Source organism: Schistosoma haematobium, chromosome ZW, assembly GCF_000699445.3.
Source record: "Schistosoma haematobium chromosome ZW, whole genome shotgun sequence".
In the NCBI taxonomy this organism is placed as follows: domain Eukaryota; kingdom Metazoa; phylum Platyhelminthes; class Trematoda; order Strigeidida; family Schistosomatidae; genus Schistosoma; species Schistosoma haematobium.
In genome coordinates, this window is record NC_067195.1 from 15,914,064 (window position 1) to 15,927,208 (window position 13,145).

The 13,145-nt window shown below is 35.8% G+C and overlaps 1 protein-coding gene across 1 annotated transcript; it reads left to right on the forward strand.

The window, feature by feature from the left end:
• The first annotated feature begins 4,755 nt into the window (after nt 1-4,755).
• MS3_00002869 (uncharacterized protein) lies at nt 4,756-7,696 on the forward strand. Its single transcript, XM_012941498.2, has 7 exons — nt 4,756-4,803; nt 5,294-5,321; nt 5,362-5,546; nt 5,582-5,685; nt 5,725-5,900; nt 5,935-6,125; nt 7,206-7,696. Coding segments are annotated over exons 2-7 (864 nt in total). The 5' UTR covers nt 4,756-4,803; nt 5,294-5,319; the 3' UTR covers nt 7,412-7,696.
• Nucleotides 7,697-13,145: the final 5,449 nt, after the last annotated feature.

Below are 13,145 nucleotides of genomic sequence, written 5' to 3' on the forward strand. Positions count from 1 at the left end.
TTACCATTAAATATTTAATTGACTCGATGATTCATTCATTTCCCTATATATATATATATATGCATTTAATACTATTGACTCGACTCGCCACTCTGAGCTATCTGCTGATAAATGTGTAGTCGCTGCTTCTTTTTTGACTTCAGATTTCAAACACCTTTAAGGTTTATGTAATGACGGTTACAAAGGTGATTGGTTAGCGAAGCACAGCCACTTTTTTCATTATGAAATTTTGTAGTCCATAACACTATCGTTCATTGAATTGTCAACGCATATGCCATCAAGTTGCCCTATTTAGATCTACAGGAAACCTGAAAGCTGCTGAAGTTCGGGAAATACTTCCGAGTCTTTTTCTTATCAATAGGCTACGAATCGAAAGTGATGTACCCCAGGACACCATTTTGGGTACTCTATTACCTTATCTATTTCAGTGAATTACCGCGACTGTCTAAGTCGCTGACACTATTGTTAGTAGATGATGTCAGTATCTGGAGAATAATAAGTAGTGAAGTTGATCATTTCGATCTCCAAGCTGACCTAAACAAATTGTTGGATTGCCTCAAAGTCGGGGCTTAGAAGTTAATTCTATAAAGATTGTGTCAATGAACATTGGACACTGCAATATTCGTCAGTATATTATCAACAGTGAATCACTTCCATGCGTGCAGGAATGGAAAGACAGTAATTCACGAATTAAATACAACTGAGTGTTGCAACGCAGCAGACACCAAAGGTTTTCGAGAGTTATGGTCACCTAGCTGAGCATTCAAATGCTTCGACGAGGAGATGTATCAGATTTTATATGCCACCTATGTAAGACCACATCTTGAGTGTTGTATCCAAACTGCCAATCCATGTCTTAATAAGGTGTTCGGCATGTGGGGAAAAAGTTAGTGATGGGTCTTTACAAATTTCCTTTACGATGAGCAGTTAAAATGCCTGAACCTTGTTTCCTTTAAGTATCTTCAGACGCCAGTTGACATTTAATTGTTATTCCATATCTTTTATAATGTTTTGGATGTTTGTATGTCTTATAAATATAAACAATACTAGTTTATTCATAGTCCATAGGAGTTACCCGTAGTTTAATCTTCACTAGAATAAAACAGACACCTTGGTAGAACAAGTGGTATCAGCTCTATCAGTGAACACTTTAAAAGAGTAACTAAACCTTTATTGGAAAACAAACTGCAACGATTAATTTAGGCTCACCGAACTACTATATTAAATAGTGAAGAGTATAGACAGATGTACAAGAAAATCTGACCAAAATATATATTGAAGTCGGATCAAATCATTTTACCTTCACAAACCGATGAGACATATTTCCGTGCGTATACTGTGAGAAAATGTTTTAAACTTAGAATTCTTCACTTTGTTTGCTTCATTCGGAAAGGTCTTGAGATTATACTTAAAAGTAAATTGTCGTAATGACAAAATATCTCTAGAGATTTTTACCATATCACGCATCATTACGATTATATCACTTTCATGAATTCGGGGATGAAAGCTACCACGCGTATTGTGGTGATCGCAAATCAAATTTAAAATTGTCTTAAATTGATTGTTCCCGGAAGAACTTACAAACTGTCAAAATGATGCACCCATAGTATTTCAACAGTTTGACTTTCAAGTGCCTAGCAATTATATTAACAGAATTACACAACCATATGATAAAATTGTCTCACTAGCTGATGAAGAGATTGTGGTGTTTTAATTAACTAATGATTCTTTTGTACTTGTTGAATGCTCGATTTCGAATTCTAAATACAATACATCCGTTCGCGCTTGTCTTACTTCTTAATTCAATTGCGTTATTTCTGGGATTCCTAGTTCATACTACAATTCAAATATTATAGAGATACGACTACTCTGTTTTCAACATGCGATCTCACGTTACAATCGATTCAGGCACCAGATAATTCTCAATTCTACAAACTTCATGAGTGCTAACCACTACATCTTGCAACCATGTGTTGGTTAAGTAACATCCTGTGGATATAGTCTGATTCTACACTCCCAGTTTATATCTTTATTCTGAGGTATGGTAATAAAGTTTTCTGATATTGAGCGTTCTCAAATATATTTATGAACCGTTACGAAGTCGCACACCAATAAATTTAAGATCTGTCGTTCTTTCTCACAACGCACCGAGAATCCATTGAAGGGGACATTCCTTGCTCAATTAATCATAGTTTATGCCTGTCGACATGCATTCCTGTTCCATTTCACGAAGTTCTTAGACAAAAGTATAGTAGAAGCTAGGATTTACAAGTAGTTCTTTTTCGAACGATCACTGCATTGCAAATATCAATTTCTATCAAACACATTTCAATGAGATTGTCGTAGTATGATGAATATTCAGAAATCAACAATGAACTTTCGTGATCTACCTGGCGATTTTTCATAAATTACAATCTGCGATTTAATTGATGTTTAGCATATGTGGATATGTTTTTCATATGTTGTTGATACAATAACTAATTTTGAAGGCAGTAATTCCGACTGATATTTTAAATGCTGTGCATCAGAAACAAGGCTATAGCTTTTATCTAAGTTTTAAGTCCAGGACATTGAGTCGAAAGCACGTTGATGATTTTCCAAGAACATGAGACCATGAGAATACATATAAATACCAGAGGTAGATGGGTGCTCCGCGTGAATCACTAGAACAAAATACAGAATTGAATGTAGTTTTCTGACACAGAAAGTTATAACGTCCTACTTGCATTTGAATCTGCTTGCAGTTATTATCGTTAACTTCTTCAACAAACGAATTTCACGGGGTGTTGATTGAACAGCAACAGTATATCTGTCAGTCCTGTATGGAAATATACTGTTTGTAACATGATGCAGCGTACAAACATATCCCTCATACTAGTCCGAATGTTAGCCGCCTAAATGACTCGATAACTGATTCAATTTACATTAAATATGTAGCGGTAAATAAATCTCTAAAATCAATCGATCTGTAAGTTTTCGACATTTGATACTGATGGCATTAGTTTTACTGTACTCATCTAGCTGATTGTGCTCGGTCACGCAATTACACCAGATCTGGAGTGGATAATCCGAGCTTCAATTCTCCTACAACCACCAACCAGTTTAGATTAGTCACTTCTCGATATATCAATATTTTATCAAGTATATCTTCCAACCCTTTTCGCTTGCAACTCCCGGTTTCACTGGTTGTCATATTTCGATAATGACAGCTTATACTGGGTATGGTGTTGTCAAACTCCGGATACTTGCGGCACCTCTAAATATGTGCTTTGTATTTTCATCAGTTCAATCGCTTTTTCTCTCATCCTTGTTTTCTGTTTGATAATCTGCTTTATACACTCTTATTCATAACTATGTTCACATTCGCTCTATAAACTTGCACCTTTGTTATCTGCGCTGCACAATAGTAAATTGCAATCCATTGTCCACATTGTTTTCTGAGTTCCGTACTAGCTAGGAGTTGTTTAATAAATTTTATCCGAAAAAGTGATATTCAAAGCCTTAGGAATTACCTCAAATATATTCCGATTCAGTGTAGTATAGAAGGATTCCATTACGAATTTGAAAATCTTTATAAAGCGTTCTCAAATAGTGATAGCCGGACTAAGCGATGATATATGAAGTTATCAAACAGCAGTCACATACCACGAATATCACAATATGAAATGTTTCATACAACATGCTAATATTTTCAAATATCAAAAATGTTGAATTATTTACGAAACATGTGCCGAAATCAGCTTGAAGGATCCCAAATCAGCTACGCAGAAGGACAAACATAATCGGACACTGGTTCAACGCTTTCACTAAATATCAGCGAGTAAGAACTTCAAAAACTCACGAACACCCCGTTGTGGTATTAGTCTTAACCACAATATCCCCAAAGCTGAACATGAGATAACTTGGAAAACAGATATTCAGTACGGTGAGGAGGCCGACCATGGAGAACCCAGGAACATTCAATTCATTTAATAGGACAGTATGGCTTAGCCTTGCAGGTGTGATCATCTTTGTGTAACTTATTCCTTTTATTCATATTGAATATATTGTTCTATCTCCAACCTAAATGTGTTTTTGTGTAACGCTAAACATTACATTACTGGTGATTATGATACAACGAGCCAGAATAAATAATGATGCGATTTTGACTTAATATCTTTTAGATTAGGTAGTCACATCGTGACAAATCTATACATTTGGGATCAGGTCTGTTATGATAGAAGTACCAATACCGAATTAGAACTTAATTCTACAACATTAGAACAACTTGTCGTTGTCACTGTCCAGTTTGCCACGGTATTTAAAGACTATGAAACTCTGAGTAATTGCGTATTAGGAATAGAGTCTCAGAGAAGAGGCCGGAATTTTGCAGTAATTTACATATGAGTACATAGAAATTCACAACTTGAAGCGAATCTAAAGACATGAAGTTGATTTGATGAAGTGAAAAAACATCAAAATTCGCCAAATCCAATGTTTACAAATGATCATCAGAATAAAACTGTATAGTGCTGTATCAAGACGAATGCACTCATTATGAATCGACAAGTAATACACTGACTAGAACTAATGAAATTAAATGACTAGACTACCACCAACTGGACATCATCAAATACACGTAACCGTACCAAGACAACGTGAAGAGAGTGTAAAGAAACCAATTGATTTATACAAGCTAGAGTAAATGATATTATGGATATTGGAAAAGTTTATTGTTCAGCACTAAAACAAACTGAAACCTTTTCAAGGTTAAATTTCATTGTATATAAATCTTTGAATCGGAAAGCAGTTTTCGTGTTACCAGTAAGTTCACTATATTGCCTTTAAGGGTTTCTTTTTATTTGACTGTATCAACGTTACTCATGTTACCGAGTTGATTGAAAGTCTGGATGTCCAAAAAACACTTAAGAATTACAACTCCGTGAATTTTAAGGAGGTAAAATACTAGATAATAGAGTATTGTGATTTGTAAGAGCAAAAAGAAAAGATTTCCCGAGTCATTCAATCTATTATTTGTATAGTTTTTTTCGCGAGCGTGCGTTTATAAGTGGAACTTGAGAACACTATGAAAACAGATTCATTTAAAATATTCGAATTAAAATACACCTGAAAATTCAGGTTTATAAAGAAACTGTTTAAATACCAGAGAGCGAACGGTCAGAGGCGATAAGTTGTTCATAATTTTTTTAAAAATAGCTTATTAGTAGTACGCCATTTATTTATTCGAAACCAAATTTTACAAAGCAGTTAATAAACAAAAATAAATTAATTCTCGCATTCACTTGCCTTTCAGCATCATTCAGAAATCTTTTGTTGAAAATGTAAGTCTGCTGAACTGATATAAATTACAAGTAAATGTAGGTCCAAGCAAGTGGATGCTAGCATGAATAATGTTAAGAAAGTTGCAGACCATTTACTTAAATCAGCACGTTTTAAACCAGAAATCGGGATCATTTGTGGAAGTGGTCTCGGGAAGTTGGCTGATGGGGTGAAAGATAAAATCATAATTCCATACACAAAGATACCCAACTTCCCTAAAACGTCTGGTAAGTGGTTGCATACATTCAATTAGCATTTGTAGTTATTGGACACTCCGGGAACCTGATATTTGGAACTCTGAGCGGCCGAAAAGTAGTCGTAATGCAAGGACGGTTTCACATGTACGAGGGATATACCAATGACAAGGTAATACATTGGTGATGGTCAATTATCTCTTTGCCATAGATCGCTCTTCCCATACGCGTGATGAAGTTATTGGGAGTCAAAATTCTTATGGTTAGTAATGCTGCTGGTGGTCTCAACAGAAGTCTCAAACTTGGTGACTTCGTGATCTTAAAAGATCATATTTATCTTCCTGGACTGGGATTAAATAATGTTTTGGTCGGACCGAATCATGAGGAGTATGTTACATTGTGTTTAATCTCATTTCCGTAGATTTGGTCCTCGATTCCCAGCACTTTCGGATGCTTATAACAGTGACCTGCGAAAACTGGCTATGCAAGTAGCTGTAGAAAACGGATTTGGGGATTCGGTTCACCAAGGTGTTTACGTGATGAATGGTGGTCCTTGTTTCGAAACACCTGCTGAGTGCACAATGCTTCTTAACATGGGTTGTGATGTAGTCGGTAATTAAACAACCATTTATTTACTGAATTTAAATGACATTTAAACTGCATGCTTTTAAAATAGAATGTTGATGATGGTTTTTTTAGTTACAGGAGACATTTTCTACGCTAGCTTTAATCAGTTAAGCATTTTCCGTGTGATCAACGGATAACAGGTCACATGGAAATGTTTCAGCTCCATGCATACTTCAGAGACGTAGCTAACAGTGTATTTATTTTGGGGCAGCTTCAAAACTGTATCAGTCTGATTGTGACTATTAACTATGGTTTATTTTGTTCAAGATATTAAATCTTTGAAATCCATTTAAAATGAAACATGTATGTTGTGGGAACCACAAAATATCAGAACAATGATCGATTGGTATTTAGAATACTTTAGGCAGATATTTAGTCTAAATCAAAGTACCTTGCATGAGTAAAATACTTACTCAAATTTTCTCAACGAACATCAGTTCAAACGCGGGGAACTGCCTATCCATTGACTTTTGATGAAACCTCTGAAGGTGATTGCAAAAGACACCTTGTATATCACCAGTAAGATATTTCGATGTTCTGGAACAGTCCGGTATTTAATAACCATTTTCATCCAGACAGTGCCTGTCTGCAGTCAGTTATTGTTCAATTAACTGATCAGATAATGAGAAAACCTTACGTCGTCAGATTAGATTTGTTGAGTGCTTTGAAGTAACGTGCTACTCATTCAGTTTTATGAGAATAAGTTGCAAGCGGTGTGTCTTCACTCCAGATTTCTGTATTGTTTAGAGAAAATACGGTAAATGCTCATGTGATATTTGAGAGCATGTTCTTGGTTGACTGTTGGCGAATTTCATATGCATTTACTGTCGATCCAACTCAGACATGTTGTAGATGTTTAATTCATCATTGTTCGAATATTCGACAAGTAATTAAATAATCATGTAACAAACGTCATTTAGTAATTAACTCACATCTTTGATCCGTGTTTTAGGTGGGATACATTCTCTTAATTCGAAGAAAAACAGTCAAACTCTCTCATTTTCGTCTATTTATTTACAGAGCATTAAGTCTATGTGCTAACGCTTATCTCACCATGTATTACAGGTATGAGTACGATTCCGGAAGTTGTAATTGCTCGGCACTGTGGAATTCAAGTGTTCGCCGTTTCACTAGTTACAAATATAAGTGTGCTGGATGTTGAAAGCAGTGTGAAGGCGAACCACGAAGAAGTCTTGGCCACAGGTGCTCAACGTGCTGAATTGATGCAATCATGGTTTGAAAAGATAATCGAAAAACTGCCCAAGGATTGAATTGGATGTTACGCTTAATATTTTGTGCAATGAATTATACTTTGTGAAGAATGTTTCTATGTTTGTACCCTTACTGAAATGAATATTTTAGCTTATAAAGTGCTCTGTCTAGAAAACGACTTTGTTCTGTCTGTCTTTAGCAAATTTCATATGTGAGAACCGCATCGTTGACCCCATCGTGTTGATGCGGTAATGATGCCGTTGAAATATTCATGCAGTTTAGTTCGTATACATTCTGTCGACAAATCACGTCGATACGTTGTAGATATCAAAAGTTGAATACGAGTTTTATTTATGATACTCACATTTTAAACATGTTGAAATTGAACGGCAGAAAAGGAATGAAAGATGTGGCGAATATATGAAGAATCGGCGTTTGGTAGTGCACTGACTCGACGAACAATGAAATGACTCGGCTTTCGTAAGCCACTTAAGAAGTACAGAAAGTGGATAGAAAAATAAATATTATCATACGCATGAGCATGAAAAATGATTAGAGCCACAGTTGAACAAGTATCAACAGTAAATTTATAAGTGACGGAATAACTGAACTGATTAGACACATTTATCTGTCAAAAGTCTGAATAAATCACATGGCACTATAACAGTAGTTAATGCTGTTTAGATTTTCTTGTTTTGATTGTTAACACTTTGTCGACGATGAAATACAACTGGTATTTTCAGTTGACCATTGCTGTATTGAGACTAATACAACTAAAATCGAAGTACTCAACTTTGTGTCATGTGCAATCCTATGAGGAGAAAGCATAGGTGTCAAAGCTTAAAAGAAAATCAGAGTCGCTAGAACCACTTGATTAAGTTATCATCTTCAATAATCTCTCACTAACAGTAGTTATAGATAATTATCGCTCTAATAAACTCATGCATTACTGGAATTTACAGTTATGCACTGAAAACAGAATAGCACTGTCAAACTACAACATGAGTGTGCTATCACATACTGTCTACTGGTTTAAATACAAGTTTAGAAATTGAATCACATCACATTCAACTTGGATGTAACTCTTGGATTTTATGTATAATCAGAGAATGTTTTTATAATTAAACAAAACAAAATAATGGAACTTGTGCTTTGCATTATTACGGGCTGTAATTTTAAATCACTCGTATGAATGAGAGTTTTGAAAACATTTGAACTTCCGTTTACATTTTTCAACAAAATATTTTATTCGTTTTGTGTAATACCATGTAATGAAAACAACACGACATTTCGATGATTTGGAAATAACTAAAAACATAATCGATTATCAAAACCAGACAGAATGAAAGGGTTTCTGTTGAGATTGGTGTAATTATTAGGTTCTATTCGTCACTGATTGGTCACAACGAGGGCATCATTGAAAGCTGAAAAGTACTGGAAATCTATTTCGTTTTAATGTGGGACGTCTAAGGAGTGGATATATTTGACGCCGTAAGACATCCAACGTAGGACATGCGGGTTTTATGGTATGTGTTTTATGTAAACCACATCTTGAACACATCTCTTCAAAACACTTTCAACTAAAATAAAATAACCAGCCTATTTATCGAATATTTCAACATCTGGTAATTATTGCACTAATAAACTCATGCATTACTGGAATTTACAGTTATGCGCTGAAGACAGAAGAGCATTACCAAACTACAACATGAGTGTGCCATCATATACTGTCTACTGGTTTAAATGCAAGCTTATCTATTAAATATTTAAAAATACTTCTAAAGTTCTGAAAATGCTCATAACTGTCAATTCAGGCGTATTGACGGTGAAACTGTTGTTACCGATGACATGAAATGATCATCACATCATGTTGAGAATTGATTGAAAATGGATAGTATCGTTAAACACTCTTCTAGTAGTTCTAATGGTCAGGGGTTTTAATGCAAAGTGCTGAAGAACTTATGTTCGATCCTACTATGATTCGTAGGAGTTTACTGTTGATGAACACCATCATAGACGAAACGGTCGTTCAGTGCTCCATTGATTTTTACTAACAACCCAAGTAAGATCAATCTGTGACGAATTCAATCCACCAAAGCAGATTATTAATGAGAAATATTGTACAGTCCTTATCTAAACTATTGTGATTAATAGTGATAGGCTATAATGATTATGTTTCTACGATGAATTGGAACTGCCTCGTTTTGTTAATGAAGAATGTTGCATATCAGTGTGCATTTCATGAATAATTAGGGCCATCTATCCCTTAAATTGTGACATGTTGGAGACATTCACAAATTATATTTGAAGATTGTTCTTTTAAGTTAGTTAATATGCTAGAAATTTCTTTCATCATCCACGAAATTATTAAGTAGGTGATTGATCAAATCGAATCCTCTGGATAACTGCGACAGACAAAACACTAAATGGTGTATATCACTCGAGTTGTCAGTCTTTTAAATCATTCGATGAGTAGAAATTGTTCATCTAAAATCAGTGTTGTAGTTACGTAAAATTTTTCGAACAATTCAATCAGATATATATTTGACAGTGCATGAGTTTACAAACAAATAGAATGGAAGAAATAAAAATAATATACTTGTAATATGCCAATGAGTAGAAAAATTAGATTTTGTGACGGTTCGTGACTCATTGTAACCCCCCTTTTCGGGGATTGAAGGAATAGAAAGAAAGTGTTTCATAGAAAAACGAATATTCATGATCAAATGGATGATCAAAATATAATGAATAATAACGCTTGAGTTAGAATGAATGTTGTTTAAACCAGTTGACAGTTATTTCATCTTGAATAGTTCCTTATGAAAAGTTCATGTCGATTGCTTTTTCTTCTATGAATTGAAGTTAATAGTTAAAGAAGTATTATGTTCTTCACTCCCAGAATTGTAGATGCACTTACAATTGGTCAATTTTATTTAGGTTCTGACAGAAAGGATTATAACAGCACAGTGCTTGAACATGTGGTGTTATTGTTTTAATTTATGGCTAATAGTATGAAAAATAATTACTTTCTACGTTGACCAAGTGATATATAACTATAATGATGAAGAGGAAGTTTACCTGTTCTGCTTACTACGAAGCCAACAGAACTAATCAAACTAACGTTTCGAACTGAGCTCCTTGACTAAACTATATAAAATTTGTAAGTTATGATGCTATAGTTAAGTTAGCAAGAACATTGTTAGGATAATGTACTATGGTTAATTGCCTGCCCAGTGGCTTTTGGTGATTGTTGAACTTTATTGTTAATATCATGAATCACCTTGATCTATAATTAACTTAAAAACAAGGAAGCAACTAACAACTGCTTCATACTGATATTCTTCTAATATAAGCATATATCCTCGACCCTACCGGTGATTAAACATAAAACACTCATGTGTCGCGTAGATATTTCAAATTGTAGGCCGATGTGCTGAGAACTGTTAGTTTACATAGCTAAGTTCAATCAACCTACAACTAATATAATTGGACAGCAACTGCCTCACAATTGACGCAACTGAACTCCACTGATCACGTCTTCTTATTAGAACTCTTTGGAACTACCATTCGAAATTATTATCTGATGACCACTTGATTATTGTTGCGACAAAGGATTCGCATGTTTGTACTGTTGACTCTGACAATCTTTAAATAGAATATCTGATATATGGTTCACAAGATAAAAAATAAAACACATTCCCAATAAATCTCATCATAGCAAAATGTGTTTTGAGAGACATTTTGATTTTGGAGACATACAATATTTATTATTAAATTAAAGTTAATGTATGCATATTGAGTGTAGTTTTACCTTATTTGTAACATCACTTTGCACAGTTTTGTCAGCAGCTGAATTAGATATTCCTTTTCTAGACACAAACCGAATTCAAATTCACTTGTTGGAAACTGTAAAGAATATTACTTAATCACTTACTTACTTACTTACTTACTTACTTACTTACTTACTTACTTACTTACTTACTTACTTACTTACTTACTTACTTACTTACTTACTTACATACTCACTTACTTACTTCTTTTACTCCCAATGGAGCATAGACCGCCGACCAGCATTCTCCAACTCACTCTGTCCTGGGCCTTTCTTTTTGCTTCTATCCAATTGTTGTTCATTCTTCTCAAGTCTGTCTCCATTTATCGACGTAATGTGTTCTTTGGTCTTGAGAATTCCATGTGAGGGCTTGCCTTGTGTTACAGTTGAGTGCTTTCCTCAATGTGTGTCCTATCCACTTCCAGCGCTTCTTCTTGATTTCTTCCTCCGCTGGGATATGGTTTGTTCTCCCCCACAGTAAGTTGTTGCTGATAGTGTCTGGCCAACGGATCCGAAGTATGTTGCGTAGACAGCTGTTATTAAATACTTGTATCTTCTGGATGATGGCTTCCGTAGTTCTCCAGGTTTCCGCCCCATACAGTAGAACTGTTTTGACATTTGTATTGAAAATTCTGCCTTCGCTGTTGGTTGACAGTTGTTTTGAGTTCCAGATGTTCTTCATTTGTAGATATGCTGCTCTTGCTTTGCCGATCCGCGCATTCACATCTGCATCAGATGCACCGTGTTTATCAATGATTCTGCCCTGATATGTAAAGGCTTTTACATCTTCCAAATCTTCTCCGTCAGTTGTGATTGGATTGATGCATGCTGTGTTGTATCGGAGAATCTTGCTTTCCCTTTGTCTATGTTGAGACCTACTGCTGCTGAGGCTGCTGCTACACTGGTCGTCTTCTGTGTTTGTCGTTGCGTGTGTGATAGAAGAACCAGATCATCTGCGAAGTCTAGATCGTCCAACTGCATCCTGGCTGTCCACTGTATCTCATGCTTCCTCCCATATATTGACGTCTTCATGATCCAGCCGGTCACTAGGAGAAAGGGTGATGGTAAGGAACCTTGCCTGACACCAGTCTCTACTTCGAATGAGTCTGTGAGCTGTCCTCCATGCACGATCCCGCAGTTTAATCCATCATAATAATTCCGTAGGATATTGTTTATTTTCTGAGGCATGCCATAGTGGCGAAAAAGCCTGCATAGTGTTGTTTTATTCACGCTACCAAACCCCTTCTCGAATTCAACGAAGTTGATACAGAGTGGTGAATTCTATTCCATTGATTGTTCCACAATGATAGAGTGTTGCGATTTGGTCGATACACGATTGATTCCTATGGAATACAGCCTGTTGATCTCGAAGTTGAGCGTCTACAGAGTCCGTCATTCTGATTAACAATACCATGTTGAAGACTTTTCCTGGTATTGGGAGAAGAGTGATGCCTCTGCAGTTCTCACACTTTCTGAGATCACCCTTCTTTGGTATCTGGATCAGGTGTCCTTCTTTCCAGTCTGTTGGTACTTTTTCTTCATCCCAAATCGTGCTGAAGAAAATGTGGAGTATCTTTGCAGTTACTGTGACATCAGTGTCTCTGCCGGAACGTTGTCTGGTCCTGCTACTTTGCCGCTATCTGATGGCCATGCTGATATCTTCAGCTGTTGGTGAGTCAACATTGATTTGGAGGTCCGTGGGTGCTGCTTGAATGTTGGGTGGGTTCAGTAGAACTGTTCGATTCAAGAGTTCTTTGAAGTGTTCTACCCATCTGTTTCGTTGTCCTTCAGTGTTGGTGATTACCTTGCCTTCGTTGTTTTTCACTGGTCGTTTTAGTTTACCAAAATTTCCAGCGAGCTTCTTTGTTGTATCGTGCAATTGTCTCATGTTTCCTTCTCTTGCAGCCTTTTTTGCCGTCATTGCTAAATCTCCCACATATTTGAGTTTGTCAGCCCTGATGCTC